This window comes from Pantherophis guttatus, chromosome 6, assembly GCF_059756535.1.
Source record: "Pantherophis guttatus breed Tessera chromosome 6, ASM5975653v1, whole genome shotgun sequence".
NCBI lineage: Eukaryota > Metazoa > Chordata > Lepidosauria > Squamata > Colubridae > Pantherophis > Pantherophis guttatus.
In genome coordinates, this window is record NC_142068.1 from 73,585,325 (window position 1) to 73,602,942 (window position 17,618).

At 36.0% G+C, this 17,618-nt stretch overlaps 1 protein-coding gene across 8 annotated transcripts in view; it reads right to left on the reverse strand.

The window, feature by feature from the left end:
- The window catches only part of PCDH15 (protocadherin related 15), a 716,117-nt gene that overhangs the window by 163,640 nt on the left and 534,859 nt on the right, over positions 1 to 17,618 (reverse strand). For all 8 annotated transcript variants that reach the window (XM_087871772.1, XM_060682279.2, XM_060682278.2 and 5 more), the window contains 2 exons: positions 16,448 to 16,576; positions 573 to 878 (listed from right to left, as the gene is read on the reverse strand). In XM_087871772.1, coding sequence (XP_087727898.1) covers positions 573 to 878; positions 16,448 to 16,576 — 435 coding nt within the window. The remainder of the gene's footprint in view (positions 1 to 572; positions 879 to 16,447; positions 16,577 to 17,618) is intronic.

Genomic DNA, 17,618 nt, shown 5'->3' on the forward strand with positions numbered 1-17,618 from the left:
AACTAAGGAGATTTTTTTTTAACAATCAACCAATGGAACAGCCTGCCTTCAGAAGGTGTAGGTGCTCCAACACTGGAGGCTTTTAAGAAGAAGTTGGACTGCCTCTTGACAACTAGAAGATCTCCCAAGTCCCTTCCAACTGTGTTATTCTGTATTGTTCTACAGATTACAAATCTCAGATATAGTCTGGAAACACGTGATAATGATATTACTTATTCTTTTTTTTTTTTTTTTTGCAATTGAATGATTCTTTTTATATACAGTATATGGGAAAGTTACATGAAGAGGCTGTTTGCTTTAGTGATTAAAAGTGCTGGACTAGAAGACACTAAGTTTTAATTCTGCCTTAGGCACGGAAATGAGGCAGGTGACTTTGGACCAATTACTCTTTGTCTGTTCTAGGAAGCAAACAAGGGCAAACCACTTCTGAAAATGTTGCAAAGAAAACTGGATGGATCTGTCCATGCAATTACCAAAAGTCAAGTCTGATTCAATGAACACAAATATACATGCATACTTTATGGCATATTTTCTTAGCAATAAACGTCTTTTGAAACTCATGCCTCCTTTACCTCTAAACGAAGGAATACTGTGCCTGGGGCCAAGCTTTCAGGAATTGTAACAGTATAGGAGGCGTTTGTGAACACAGGACTGTTGTCATCAATATCCAGGACTCTGATTCCCAGAGTTAATGTTGTACGACGTGCATCCACGGCTCCATCTGTGGCTTCAGCAATGAGTTCATAATAATCTTTTTTTTCTCTGTTTAGTTTCACTGAAGTGTAAATACTACCGTTGGATGTTATGCGAAAAACGTTATTAAAGTTTGCTAAACTATAATGGACTTGGCCATTTACTCCAGCATCTGGGTCAGTAGCCTAAAATATAAGAAAAACCATACATATTAAAGTTGAAAAAACTATAATAACCCATTATGCATACATCAGGATCACTTGCCTAAAAGATTTATGTGTAAAAGAAGGAGTGCCAGAACCTGGGGGTGGAGTTAAAAGAGGGATCATTCTAGAATCCCCACGTAGCCACAAGAGGACTAAGTCCAACCTCCCTTGAAATCTATGGGCCCTTATCTAACTCCAGGAAGGTGCTAACTGTTAATTAAGAAAATAGCATAGGCGAGGGCTGTCAAACTCTAGGCCTGCAGGCCGGATGCATCACACGCTGGCCATACCCATGCCCGGTTTAGCGAAGGGGAAAAAAGTCCCAATACATCACATGACACTGACGTAACGACATGAGTTTGACACCCCTGGCATAGGCTGTTTAGCAATACCTGAGTTTAATTGGATTTGCATGTGTGGACCTGGTCTTTCACGCCTGACAATATGTGGCTGAAAGTAGTTTCTAATATCAGAAAACCTTCTGTAAACCAATGAAAGCTTCTTTAATGTCTAGTGACCATTTAATTATAAGGATGGATCCAACAAGCATAGGCAAATTATATTCCAAACCACAGATTATCAGTTAGCTAGCTTTTCTTTTCAAGACAGCTTTTAAAATGTTGTTTTAAATCTTTAGCTATTTTCTCCCCTTTTTGTTTTATAAGAAATGATTAATTCCTTGCTCTTAGTTAAAAAATGAATTAATTAAGGGAAATAATTGAATATTAGATACTTCTGGAAATTATCCAAATCTTTTTTAGTTATTTTTATCTCTATAGGGTGAAGTGTTTGCTGCCTAATAAAAAACCCTAAAAAAAATCAAAGCCAGTGATCAGGTGATCCATGTGTTTCCCAGAATATAATGTATCATTATTATTAATGTGGCTTTATTTACAGGCAAGCACCAAATAAGGAAGGTCAAGTAACAACATATTTTTTTAAAAAAGAGAAAAACAAATCAAGTACAGAAAAGACTAAAAAAATAACAACTATATTGTCAAGTTCTAATCCAATGCCTCCTGATGGCAACTACAACTGAACAGAATTTGACTATTTTCATGGATGAAGCGATGGAATGATGCCCTATTAGAAAATACCACACATCCTCTAAAGGCCAGCTTAGAAAGAGATTCATTGGTTTATTGTCACCCAACCTGCCAGATTGAAACTCTAGGTAGCATAGAACTACAGTATAGTTTTAAAAAATCACAATATCTTAAGAACATCACCAACAAAAACTGCAGAAATGAAACAAATCACATAATTGGGTCATAATCATATATATTCAACTAGGATAAGTCCATCTATCATCAAGGGCACAACTCTTTCTGGAACATGCAGGCTTCAGAGTCTTCTTGAAGGCTCGCAGTGTTGGGATCAGTAGAATTTTGGGCCATAGATTATTCTCTTTTCACAATTGAAAAGATGCATCTCTTAGGTCTCGTTTGATGGTACCGTGGTCACTCTGTTGGAACACATAGGACAGGAAGAAACAACTCCACAATCCCTTAAAAACCTGATCATGTGCCATGAAGGGCTTATTATTTTGTAGTGCCAGATGGAGTAAAAATGCATCAAAAGCATAATGCAAGAACGCACAACTTTTTCAACAGTCACATCCCTTTCAACATCCTAAAGGTTTAAACACTAGAGGTAAAACATTTTAACTTTTACTAAGGTAAAGGCTCTCTTGTATATAATAGAGACGATCAAACAATTGGTCTAGAAGACCATGTCAGAAAAGCTTCCATTGTGGGATTCATTTTGTTTTCATTGCCATGTATAGTTGAGGGCACATACTGGTGCAGTATCTGATTTTTAAAAAAAATATAAACGATGCTGCGCTTCAATGGTTAGATGGCTTAGACATTGGTATTTGAACATAGATCTTTTTTAAAAATTTATATTTTATTGTGTTTTACTAATCTAGGTGAAATGTTAATCTATATTGTTAGTACATGTATGATATGCCATGCACTGAATGAATGAATGAATGAATGAATGAATGAATGAATGAATGAATAAAATTTGAGACTCTGAACCTTAACTCGGTCTCTTTCCAAGTCTAGATAGGGAACTTTTGGATCTCAGCCAAGCAAAATCAAGCTATGAATTGAGAAAACACAATAGGCTAAATTATTGGCTATACCTCTTTTCTAGGAAGAATAATATCTGTCAGTATGGACAAAAGAACTAAGACAACAAAAGATTAATTTTGTCTAGGATTAAAACAAAATGTCCAAGCAAAAATAGAAGATAGGAAAATGTCTAACACCAATTTTACTTTTTTTAAAAAAGTGTATTTTTTCCTGAATTCCTAAACATTCCAAAATAGCTATTCTGTCAATTGTACACGGCTAAAATCCATCCCTGCTATATTAATGAGACCTGCAAGAGAATTCTCTATGGTTAGGAAGCAATTAGGGTGGGTTTAAAAAAAAAATATTAGAACTCAAAAGAAGTTTGGATATAATGCAAAGAGAGGGATGAAAAAGTAGATCACGATCACAGGCACAATAGTCCAGTACTGCAACACTATATTACTTTTTTTTCAATGTGTGCTTCATGACTAAGTGTCATACGCTATGATAAAAATCACAGTACTGTAATATTAAGAATCTTTTTGCCAACTCCACATGACATGTAAGGGGAAAAAAAATTCCATGTGAAAAGAACATATAAAGTTGACTTGTATAAGTCAGGTCTTTGGTTCATCCAGCATCACACTGTCTACTCTGAATTGAAGTTCTCCAGCTTTTAGACTAGTGTCTTTCACTGCTCTCTCTACAGTACCCAAGGATTAAAGTCTAGGCATGCCAAATGGACACTTGGTCATTGAACTGTATCCCCTTTCTTGTATCTTGAAACACTACAAGAACGTTCCCTTAAAAGTAACATCAGTGAATATCTTTTGTAGGAGGATGGAAATAGGGATAGAGTTCAGCACAGTATGGTCGCTCCATTTTTTCATCAGCTGGTACAGCTTTCTACACTTTGCAATTTATATCACCCATGGTGATTTAAAACCTGTCTTCATTAGTAATCTATTATGACAGCTACAACTGCAAAGGTGTTATAAATTGTTAATGATGAAATGCTTAAATATTAGTGAATTTCATACTGCACAAATGCTTTTGGAGCTTCATGTTTGTTTCTCAGACTGGATATGTATTTCTTCAAACATATTTAATACAAAGAACGGATTTATCTTTTCTGATAATTCTGGTAGCTGACCATATGATGCAGCAAATCTATCACTGTAGCCCACTGAAGACAAATTAGGCTTATCCACACTTACCCAGTTAGTTAAAGATGAGCTATAAATACTATTTTTCTACCTCTGATTAAAATCCTCAGTGGCAGAGATCAGAGAAATTTGTCCAAGTACAAGTAGTCCTTGACGTATGACCACAATTGAGCCCAAAATTTATATTGCTAAGTGAGAGATTTGTTAACTGAGTTTTGCCCTGTTTTACGACCTTTCTTGTCACGGTTGTTAAGTGAACCATTGCAGCTGTTAATTTGTCAATACTTTAGTGTTCAGTGTCTCTGGCTTCCTCATTGACTTCGCTTGTCAGAAGGTCAGAAAAGGTGATTTACATGACCATGGGAACACGACAATAGTCATAAATATGAACAAGTTGCCGAGTATCCAAATTTTGTGAAAAAGGATCGCAAATCACTTTTTTCAGTGCCGTTGTAACTTTGAACGCTAAATGAACTGTTGCAAACTAAAACTATTCTTGATATCAGTCACGGACCGATAGCAATAGCGATAGCATTTAGCTAATGTAGCATCACCTTATGCTAAATAAATAAATTTTCTCTCCTCTTCCTCTTCTCTTCTCTTGTCTTCCTCTCTCTCTTCTCCCATCTCTTCCCCCCTCCCCTCCCCTGCCCTCTCCTTTCCTCCCCTCCCCTTTCCCTTATTTCCCTTTCCTTTCCTTCCCCTCCCTTCCCTTCCCTTCTCTTCTCCCCCTTACTTAAATGAAGACACTTTCAATTACCCAGTAGCTCTTATGAAGGGCAGGCTTCTATAAGACAATTCTACCTGCATATACTTATAAAAGAGCTTCCTGATGATTTCAAAAGATAAGCAATAGAAAGTCCCTAATTATCCATAGTGCTGTCAGGAAGTTTTCAAAGGCATTTAATATCCTGCCACGGTGCTCAGTGTGAACAGATAATAAAACCATTTATCCTCATGGAAATCAATTAAAACTTAATTAAAACAGTTAATAAAAATCATACAGTTGTCTCCTTTCTGCACTCCATCAATACAATAGATGTTAACAGTTTCGCCGTTATTTCTACTTCGCTGTTAATACATCTTTACAAACAATTTCTTAATAGGGATGACTATATACCTCGACTTCCTTGGCAACTGCTTCGCCAATCAGCGAATCAAAAAAATCAAATCAGGCTGAAAAACGTATCACTGCTTTCCTTGGCCTATAGAAACACAAATACAGCCAAAGCAAATGATGCATGGGTATGATGAAAGGCTTCAGTTTAGGAAAGCTCGCTGTAGATCTTCCATGGCATCAGTTGTTAGACATGACTGATATCCAGCAGCATGTCTAAATAAGAGGTTAACTCCAAAACTTGGAGATAAGGATATATTTCAGAATTATCTAACCTTCACCTTTGAAAAGCTGGAAAACTTGACTGAATCAATAAATAAAACTTTGTACTCATTCAAGCTAGTATTTTAGTTCATCTTTGCCAAGACTGATTATAATGGAAAAAGCGGCATGGTGGCCTAGCGGTGAAGACTTTTGCCTCCCACTCCAAAGGTTTAGAGTTCAATCCTAGGTAGTGGCAGATGTTTCTCTCCTAGGTCACAAAGAGAAAATGCTGCAAACTCCATTTGGCATCAGGAAGGGCATCCAGCCAGTAAACGCTCAGCTCCATTCAGTCACCTCTACCCTGAATTAAAGGATTACGGGATTGTAAAAAGGGAGTTATTTACATAATTAAAATAAGATTGTTTTAAAATCTCATTCAAAAAGAGGTAAGACGTTGATGGTGGAGAACTGGGCATACCGTATTACGAGGATTTCAGCTGAGATAATACCAGCACACTATCTTTACTGGTTTAATACATGACAGATGTATATAAGCAAAAGCAATGTGTGTTCACAGATACTTTTGCACACAAAAGCAACTGAACAGCTGGTAGCTGGATTATAATACCCATTAGACAAGAGTAAATTTTTAAAAGATTAATTGCCATCTGAAATGTTACTGCCAAATTAAATTGCATGTTAATATGCTGTTCCTCAGTTATCACAGAAATGAGAGCACATGCATACCTCAAAACTAGTTATTTTGTGTTTATGTAACTGTTGTGTTTGATTCTGAGCATCACAGTTGAAAAACATAAGTTCAGTAAGGATCACGAGAGATGATCTGGGAATTAAAAACCAGGTTCCAGGAAGACAGATTGTAGAAGCTGAGTTTGGATTTAACACTATCATATCTTGTCACAGTTCATAGTGGCGCGACGAAAATTTGAAATACATATATATTGTTGTGCACTTTTTAACTTAATCAAAGACTGCATGAATTCCAGAGCAAATCTTGTTTTCATGGGTTGGAATTTAAAAATCAGTTTGAACTCTTCCTTTTAAACTTTCTGTATCAGAGCTAAGTACTGTAAAATGAAATATGTCTGTGTATTTCACTTCAAAATATACAAAGAACAGGAGATGCAACAGTAGTGAGCAACTAATGCCACCAAAGTTGCTTACAATCATCTTTAAAGAAGTAACTCCAGTTGTATCCATATCACAGGTCAATGTGTTTATAGAAGATACTGTTTCCATTTCTGTACTTTATTTTGTTAAAAATGCTAAACCCATCAAACTTGCTCAGTCACTCAGTTGGCATCTGTGCCTAAGGGTGTCTATGTGTGTGTACATATAGACACACAGACATATACACAGACACCAGGGGTAGGTTCTACTTATCTTTACTACTGGTTCACAACGGGATCATGCATGTGCGATTGCTTCACTCACGCATGCGCAGATCACTGATCACTGATAATGACATCCGGGGCAATGGGCGGCGCCTCCTGCCAGTTTTACTACCGGTTCTTATGAACTGGTCCGAACTGGGGGCAACCCACCACTGACAGTTACCAGAAAAAGCAGCACAAGCCCTATACCAGGATAGCTAATTCCTTTTAATTTGTGCCCATTCATTGAAGAAATATTTGTATCAATAACAACAGACCAGGAACCAGACATTGAAGTCATAGTTCTTTTTGATCAGCATTTGTTTCTAACAGTATTTTTTTCCCTCAACGATGTAGAATTTGTTTAGCTATTAGTGATGGTAAATTAAACATTTAATAAGGGCTTCCAGCTAGCAGAATAAAGTAGCAAATACGTTTCAAGAGTAAAAAAAAATAACTTTAACAAAATATTTTATGCAAAGATTTTTTAAAACATCTGTATAACAGATGTTGGGCTTTCTTAACCATCAGAATGTTCTCTTCTTATTTCTGTAGGTTAATCTTCCATGCAACATGAAAAAGGAATAAAATAAGCAGATGAGCTGGCCAGACAGCTTTCCCCCCAAAAAAGTTATCATCTATAATTAAGGTATCCAAAAGAAAGGCATCGATGCAACTCTTATTGGATGGAGGCAGACATAAGCATACAAATGTAAGCATAGAAATAGTGAGGTTAAAACTTGTAAGAGCAATTGTCCCAGTTCTTCCTTATGTACTTAATTTTATTTATTGATTTGCTCAAGTAGCCTAGCACCTTTAGTTAATTTTCAAGCTGCTCTTTTTCATTTTTAGGATCATCTGTTTTGATGCTATGCTAACTTGGCACACTATCTGAGTAAGAGGTATTGAATTTCAAATATGTCATGGTATCGCTATAAGCTCACAGCTGGGAACAAAAGATGACTTTTAAAATTCTACCTTTGCCCTAGTGAAAAAGAAGATATGTCACCCGTGTCTGAAGTTGCTTCTCAATGTGAAATGAAATGATACAGATGGTGGGACATGGACTTCCATACTGTTCTTCTTTATAGTCTCACCACACATAACCCAAGTGAAAATACCAGATAAGTAGATGAATATTGTATGTATAATAAGCATGTATTTTCCTTTTATATAGCTAATTCAGGACCACAGGATAATAGTTATCTGCATAGATTAGCATGAACAGTTTTGCCAGGAAAGTTGAATAGAGAAACCAGCAAAATGGGATAAATGCTCTGAACTTCCATTTCTTATTCCAACCTCCCATCATAGAATGTTTCTAAATGTATGTCACTATTGTCGAAAAGATCCAATGAACATTTGACCTATTTCAAGTCCATGGTAGGAATGTGGCAGGTGAAATGAATGATGAACAAGAATTTTGTGATGGTTTTAAGTATCACCATTTTAATAGGATTTAAATTGTGCTTCATCTATTTGGGATGGTTTCCATGTTCCTTTATCAATATCTAAGACAGAGTGCCATTCTTAAGATGATATATTGGCTATAATTAGGTGTTTTACACATGTAAATAGGAGCAGTTAACTCATTTGCTATTTCTATGTTTCCCAAATATTAAATCTGTCATTCCATCCCTAAAAGAGGAAAATATTCATAGTAAAGACATCTAGGCAGATGTACATTCTGTGCATTAGCCCAGGAAATACTGTAATAAGCTGGCTTTGCCAAAACAGAAAATATTCAAACTCTGCAATTATGAATAATGCAGAAGCTTAATTCCAACATAATCTATTATCTTTCCTGCTTTGTGCAAGGACTCCTACTGTGACATTAAGAAAAATAAGTAAGGAACAAGACGATCTCTGCCTAGGAGGTAACAGTTTAGTTTCATATAATATTAGAGAATAGATTGTAATTTTCCTATAAACTGAATTTGTTTGGTCAATATTTCAAATTGGAGTGTGCTATATATTATGCACTACACTGCTGTTTTATTGTATTTGCACAGTGTCAATATCAGTTTTTCTACTAATCCCTAAGTGAGTTTGATTTTCAGAATTAAGGGCTTTTTCTCCAGAGGTGATCATAGAATGATGGAATTAAATAGGGAGGTCACCTTCAGTGCACACATTTATACAATTTCAGATGGGCTAAACTCTTCCCGGATGATAGGATTAAAAAAAAAAAGATTATGGAAGTGAATTAAACAATGTATATAGAAGAAAGGAACAGAAGGAGCTATGGGGTGATTATGTATTTGTGCAACAAGAAAGCAACAACATTTGAAATACTTTTGTGTTGAATTTATATTTACCGACAAAGAAATAGAGGGAAACTAGTATAGATCTATTTCAAGCTATTTAGCTCTTGTCAGCTAGCCAAACCCTTCTGGGATTCGAACCCGGAATACTTACATACTAGGTAGAAGTATTAATCTCAAAGCCATGGGCTCTCCTCACTTTGTCAGCTATACCAGGGAAGAGATTAAGCAGAAGCAGTATGCTCTGTCCCATATTTGAGTAGACCAGGTTGCCCTGATAGACCGGTGTCACGGGACAAAACACTTAACATTTGAAATAATGTGCCCTCAAAAGCTCCTATAAAGAAAAAAAAGTGCCTCTAAAGAAATATAAGCCATAAACATATTGGCCTATACATTAAGACATTTTCTTGCATTACTTTGTAAAATATATTTGTGATAACAATTCTGTTCTTGGTATACGCCATCAAAATCAGGGGAATAGCATCAAAATCAAGGGCAGAAAAGGGAAAATCTGGAATCAAATTAAGACTTGGTAGTACAGTACCAAGAGCCTTGGTAGTATAGTAGTCTAAAGCACCCTGTTATTAAGAACAGCTGCCTGCAATTACTGCAGGTTTGAATCTCGCCAGGCTCAAGGTTGACTCTGCCTTCCATCCTTTCTAAGGTAGGTAAATTGAGGACCCAGTTGTGGGGGCAATAAGCTGACTTTGTATAAATATACAAAAGGATGAAGGCTATTGCTTAACGCATTGTAGGCCGCCCTGAGTCTCCGGAAAAGGGCGGCATATAAATCAAATTTAAAAAACAAAAAGACTTCTATCAAAACCAGATAAAACAGTTTTAAAGTATTTACATTTAAGATAGCATGAGATTTGAGTAGCAGCATTCAAACCAGGCAACCAGAAATGGGTAATTCTCATGATGGCCTCTCCATTTAAGCTATCAAGGGTGTAGATCTGAAGACGCCTTGTTCTCAAGCAGGAGGTTTCATGAATGTAGGAATGATCTTTCTCTTGGGAATCTAGAAATAATTGGTAGGGCAGGATTTTAGAACAGGAACTAAGACACAATTGTGTGTGTGTGGGGGGGGAGGTGAGTGGACAATATTGAATTATTGGACAATAAGGGTGGATATTGGACAATAAGGGTGGATTAAATTGAGGGGGGGAAGAAATTTCCAGTTTTGCCTCAGCATTCTGTTTCCAGATTCCTTGTGTCTATCAAAGGATTTTCATTCTGTATTCTTGACACTGATGGTAAAATCTGACTCCTATTAGCTCCAAACAGCCATCTCTTCCTAAAACCACTGTCTCCCACTCTCTTCAGTACACAACCTGTGTACCTATTACATTGGTTTCCTTTAAAATATCACATGGTTTTACAGGAAAAGATCTGTGCACTGCAACAAAATAATTTGTATTCTAAACTCAACAGTTTTGTGATTCATAGATTCACTTCTCTGTTAACATACCATCCATTTTGGCTTCCTCAGACAGAAAAGCTACCCTGAAAATGTGCTACTTTATAGCTGTTCAGCAAACCTTTCATGAAATTTTAGGTATAATTATAGGATCATAATATTTTCATGTTCTGGGCATGAAATATTAACTAATTAAATCAAAATGGTTTGGTATGTCTCAACCTCAGTGTCGGTTTCATTAACACGCTGGCTACAGTGCTGAGTGTAGCTTCTTTTGGAAAGCAACTAAAATCCATTGTTAATTTCCTGATCAGCTTTGGACAAATCACTGTCTTGAGGCCTAGTTTACCAATCGGGATGCTATCGAAATTTGGGTGTTGCCCAGATCTTCTTAAAGGTGCATGAGGATAGAAATGTAACTGGATCTTGTCAATCTTCCATAGTTCAAACTCTTTCTTGCATGAAAATTAGTGGTGTCTCTCCTGCTTTCCCCAGATTTACAAGTCTAGAGCCAGCACCAGAACTACATCTTCAAGTATTAGCTTATTGTTAAAATGCATTTGATCTCTCAGGTTGTTCTGCTTCACAGAAAAGAAAGGGCATTGAAAAACTTAACAGTGTCAGGTTCCAAGTAACACCCCCAATGAAATCAAACTCCAAGGCTTGATGAAGTTCCTCAAAGCTAAATTTATTAGAGATGTCATATTGGAATATCTGGGAAAACCCGAATCTGAGAGCTTCTGGGTTTTCCACACCCAAAAGAAAGTTCAAGATCTTGCCCATCTGTCCATCATACAGCCAATCAGGTACCCTCTGGAACAGAAGATACCTCCTCATTCTTCTCAGCACAGCTGCAGGGCACAATGGCCTTGACTTTCTAAAAAGAATTTTATTTTGACTACATATCCTCTTCACTCTGTACAATCCCACCTCCCATTTTCCCACAGTAGAATTTGTGGCAGGCCTGAAGCCTGAAGGCACAAAGGTAGAAAGATGGCTTCCAGGTCTGACAAACAAGGCATGAGGGTGATCCTAATGATAAAATTAAATGAGGAATTTCTTATAACACCAATAACCATTAGGTGTTTATTTTATTTTTTTAAAAAGTCTGAAATACATTCACTTTGAGATTTGTCCTTTCCAGTTTTAGCCCTTTTTATTTGTTTTGCATTCAAAGGATGTCAATGATTACAAGCATTCAGCTGTAAATTCTTTCATCTCACTAGTTATTAGCATTATTATTTTTTTTTCACCAGTTCTTAGTATATACAAACTATATTGATGGAGTTTGGCATTTCTAAATGGAAATAAGTGAATATTCTTTTGTTTTGACTGAAAAAAAAAAGTGAAGTAGAATAAGGGTTCCCCTATTTTAAACGGAAGGATACATTCAGCATTTTGCAAAAGCACACCTACCCAAATACAAGCACTTCTGGGAGGAATAATTCTTTTGAATAAACATTCCAATGCTGAAATAAGGCTAGAGATATTGCTGAAGAGTCAACTTGATTTTGAATTGTATATACTAGCATCACTACAAAACTAGCTTCTCTCTCCCTCTCTCTCATAACTTCATCCAGAAATCCATATTGCAGTCTGGTGTTCATGGTGTTATCATTTGTTGTTTTGTAACTCAGATTTGTGGCAGGGCTTTCGGTTTGACAATAAAACATTTTCCTGAGACTCCACGGAGGCTTTTAAGGACAACTGCATCTTTAATTAAACGTTTCTTCCTTGCCAGTTGTCTTCATTGCAAGCGTGACATGAATGCTGAATTAGCCTTTAATTGATTTTTTATTAGTCAGTTTCTATTTCCTATTAGAGGGATTTTATTATTGGTTGCTGTTAAATAAAACAATTTAACTGTGATTAGTGTCTCCTAAACCATGGCAACTGAAGACCAATTAAGTAGCCATGGACTGAATTGTCATATAAACAAAAATCCTACCCTGAGAAGGGGATAGGAAAACATTAGCATATGAAACTTCGTTTGAAGAAACAGGGTATTTGAATATTGGGAGATTTCAGATAAGGCCAATAAAGACAATTTTAGTTCTTCATTAAGTCATTTTAAGGTGAAGTAAAGTCCCAGAAGGACTACAACAATGCAACATCTGGATAAAAAATTCAAAGTATGATGCCAAACTACCACATTTTTGCTTTTCAGCAAGTCACTGAATCAAAGAGTTTATCGCATGATGGTTGATTTAGAGAAAGTGTATGGTAAAGTGAATAGTTTTAATAATGAACTTTTGCATGGTACACTTTTGAATGTGATAAGATTATTATTAGTAATACTGCTTTACAAAGCCTTAGTATGACCACACTTGGAATACTGCATCCAGTTTTGGTCACTACAATTATAAAAAAGATGTTGAGATTCTGGAAATAGTGCAGAGAAGAGCAACAAAGATGATTAGGGTGCGGGAGGCTAAAATATATGAAGAACAGTTACAGGAATTTGTTATGTCGAGTCTCGTGAAAAAAAAAAAAGAGGACTAGGAGAGACATGATAGCAGTGTTCCAATATCTAAGGACTACCACAAAGAAAAGAAGGACAAACTATTTTCCAAAGCATCTGAAGGCAAGACAAGAAAAAAAATGAATGGAAAGTAATCAGAGAGAAAAGCAACTCAGAACTAAGGAGAAACTTCCTAACAATGAGAACAATTAATTAGTGGAATGGTTTACTTTCAGAAATTATGGGTGCTTCAACACTGGAGGCTTTTAAGAAGAGATTGGACAAAAATTTGTTTGAAATGATTCAGTCTCCTGATCAAGCAGGGATTGGACTAGCTGACTTTCAAGGTCCCTTCCAACTCTTGTTATTCTATATTCTATGTTCTAATGTGGAAGTGAGAATAAATGGAATGCTTATAGAATAGGGAATGAGAAAAGGATGTGTGATGTTCCTTTGGTTGTTTAATATATTTATGGGTAAATGTATAATGAATGCTCATGCTGGTGTGTTAGATGTGTTGGCTGGGGACGTATATATTTGTGCTGATGTGTTAGATGTGTTGGCTGGGGATGTGAATATATGGATATTTTTTATAAACAGATGATGCCATGTTTCTTGGCTGAGAATCAAATGATTTGTAGCAAATGTTACATAGATTATATGGTCTCGTGAGAGGTATGGATCTGAAAATTAATATAATAAAAACTAAGGGAAATGAAAGGGAAAACACACTGAATGAGTGCAAGTGTACATAAATTTAAAAAAAACCTAGAGTAAGTAGATTAATTTTTCTGCCTTGTTTATTAAAGAAGGGAGAATGGATGGAGAAATTTTAAGATGTGAAAATGTTCATAGAAAGGGAGAAGATAATACCCATTACAATATTTTGAGGAATGAATGCCAAAAGGAGCGAAAATAGCATGTACAAGGATTTTTTTTAAAAGCTTTATTACAGAAAAGAGAGAGTTGGATATGTCAACCTAAATCGCAAATCACTTGAATGCAACTGGAACAGATTAAAAAGAAACATGTTTGCATGTAATAAAAGAAGATGAAGAATGAACAAACGTTGAACAACACTTGACTGGATACAATAGCGATATCCAGAATGAAAAAAAAAGTATGTTTAGATATTTTGGCCATTTAGCTGCCTGCAATTACTGCAAGTTCAAATCTCACCAGCCTCAAGGTTTACTCAGCCTTCCATCCTTTCGAGGTAGGTAAAATGAGGACCCAGATTGTGGGGGCAATAAGCTGACTTTGTATAAAAAAGAACACTGCTTGGGGGGGGGAAACCCTACTAAGCAGGTATATACAAAAAAGTATGAAGGCTATTGCTTAACTCATTGTAAGCCGCCCTGAGTCTCCGGAGAAGGGTGGCATATAAATTGAACCAATAAATAAATAAATAAATAAACAGAAGGGAATGAATCAGATCCACAGAAAAGAAGAAGCAAGAAAATTAAAGAAAAAAAAAAGCAATGCATAAATTGGTATTTGGATGTGATGGAAGTCAGGGTGTTTTGCAAGAATAAAAGGGCAAGGAATAATTGTGCGAAAGGCTTGGTGTAAATAGTTTTAGCTATTGTTCTTCCTATCTCATTCTTTCATATTCTCTGGCTTGCTATTTTTTTTGTGTGTACTCTGCATAATGCTGCTTAAATGCAATAAAGTATGGCTCAATATATGTACATCTACACTATGTGACTCAAGAAAATTGTCTGCTAAAGAAATTTCTGCTGAAATTTAATTTATCCTTTAAATACAAAATGAAAACAAAACAAATGTTTATTACAAACCCGACTGCAGCACTTCAAAGCATTTAAAGGTTAAAACAATATTGAATATGTTGGAAAGCTGACAAATTCTGTTCCATTATATAAGCAGAGAAATGGGAGGCATCTCAAAGCTGTTTGAGATGATAGGTTGTCAGTGTATAGAAAGAACAAAAAATGGATTAAAAATGTTGATTGCCACTCTAAAGTAACATAACGGTGTCCCTTGGAAAGTCAAGAGATTATCAGCTTCAGTATTAATCCAATTTAACCTAATTCAGAGAACGTGTTCCCTTAAATGCTCCTTTTTTAATTATTGCTTCATGAAACTTGGTTTTGCGCTTCTTCAGTTCCATTTACCATTCTTCTCTCGTGAGACATACCAAGAAAAGAAATGCAGGGACATTAAATGCAGATGATGGGTGAGGGGAGACCCCTTGTATCATGTTTTTCCTATTTGTGATAGCTTCAGTGAGCTGCTTACAGTAATACCGTCCTGAACTTTCATCTGGCTGCCTACCAAAAACATGCCGGTTGGTTGCCACTTAACCATGTCAGTTAGGCCAATCTTGTTGTCCCATCATGCTTGTCTGCCTCAATTATTTGGCCTGTTTGGTGGAGTCATGGTTTTTAGTGTCCCTTTTCTTGATCAAATTGGGTTGGGTTACCTTGACCTGTTTTCCCAGAAGGGAGAAAAAGCTTAAATTGGCCTTTGGAACCTCCACTTCATGTAATCAATCAGTCAATCACTCAATCAGCCAGTCAATCATCCAACTGCTTATATCAACCCAGTTCAATTCTTGCAATAAAACGAAGCAGTAAAAGAAGATGAAGAGACAAGCTACAGCCTCCTCTCGACTTCTTCTTTTCACAAAAGAAAAGAACATTTTATGGCTCAAGAAAAGCAATACACAAATAACAACAACACTTCTTTCTCCATTTACTTAGCACTGAGTAGTGGAAAGAGGAATGTGCCAATAATTTGAAGTACAGCAACAGAAAAGTGACATGAAATAGAATGTAAACTACTGGTAATTGCATGTTAATTTCACTTGCAAATCCTGGGGTTGGCAGGGCAGAGAAAACAAAACAAGCTGCAAGGTGTGCAGCTAATCTCTTTACAAAATTTGCATTCACCCTTACATTTACCTTTTCCACTCTTCACCAGATATGGTGCCTCTGCGTGGAATTTTAAGGTGGAAGAGAACAACATTATTCAGCTATGATTGGTGGGGTGCCTCTACAAAATCTTGATCAACGAAGAGCAATACATTTGTACAGAGTAGAAAGTCAGCCACTATCTTATAATATCACCACGATCAACCATGCATACTGAAAACTGTTTACAAAGAGACGTGGAATGATTTCTCCCAACAGCAGCAAAAGGCAAAGTTAACAGCTGAATGCTAGCTAACATAAACTATACATATAGTTTACTCCAAGGACTTCTCTACTAAGCCTTCTTTTCCAATAGTTTTTGTCGTCCAGTTTTGTTGGAAGGCAGTTGGCGAGGCCGAGATGAATGGGATCTATTTGTGCGTTTACTTTGAGGTTCGGAGAAAATAAAGTAAAATAAAACAAGACAATGATCCTACCCATTTAACAACCGAAAATATTTCAAGCAATTAGTACCATCAATAGTACAATACTATGAGTTTCTTACCCTCACTTGACCCACAAATGCATTGGTTTCTTCTTCTTGTACTGTAAAATTTTTTGGAAGAAAGGGATCAAAGACTGGCCCATTATCGTTTACATCTGTTACAACCACATTCACCGTAGCAGTTGAGGTCTATATAAAAACATAAATAAATAAAAACATAAATAAATAAATAAATAAATAAATAAATAAATAAATAAATAAATTGATGATCCATATAGTTTTATCTTGCTGTTAAAGTTAAATGTTATACTCTGACAAGTACAGGTAGTCCTTGACCATTCATTTAGTGACCGTTGAAAGTAAAAAGGCACAGAAAAAAGTGATTTATGACCACCAAGAGCCTTGGTGGCACAGCAGACTAAAGTGCTGTTAAGTAGCACCAGCTGCCTGCAATTACTGCAAGTTCAAATCTCACCAGGCTCAAGGCTGACTCAGCCTTCCATCCTTTCGAGGTAGGTAAAATGAGGACCTGGATTGTGGGGGAAATAAACTGATTTTGTATAAAAAAGAACACCGCTTGGGGGGATGCGAAAGCCCTACTAAACAGGTATATACAAAAGTATGAAGGCTATTGCTTAACGCATTGTAACCCGCCATGAGTCTCCAGAGAAGGGCGGCATATAAATCGAACCAATAAATAAATAAATAGATAAATTTTTCACACTTAACAACAGAAATTTTGGGTTCATTTGTAGTCATACGTGGAGGACTGTCTGTATTTAATGATCATTCTTCAGAACTCATGCAGCATTATTTCTTTATGGCACTTGCTATGAATAATCCTTTTTTTTTTTTTTACAGATATATAGTTTGTTTTTTTTAATAAAGTTATGGCACCCACTAATAATTTTGAGTTAAAGAACCTATTCTAAACCGGACTGCTTAATCCCTTCATCCCCACAATAATCCTAGAAGTCATATAAAATACAAAAGTTTACTCTCTTTGTTATAAAACTAGTTTAAGAATCAAATAGGAAGTATTTAATAATAAAATGCAACAATACAACTGTTAAACATAGAGTTTTATCAAAAGTAATATGTTAACTCAGAAGTAGGTTCCGTTGGGTTAAATGTACCTTATTCCTAGAAAAATGCATATAGTACAGTATTGCAACATATAAAAGGCGAATATTTTAATCTAGCCTTTTGTAATTTAAAGCAATGACAATGA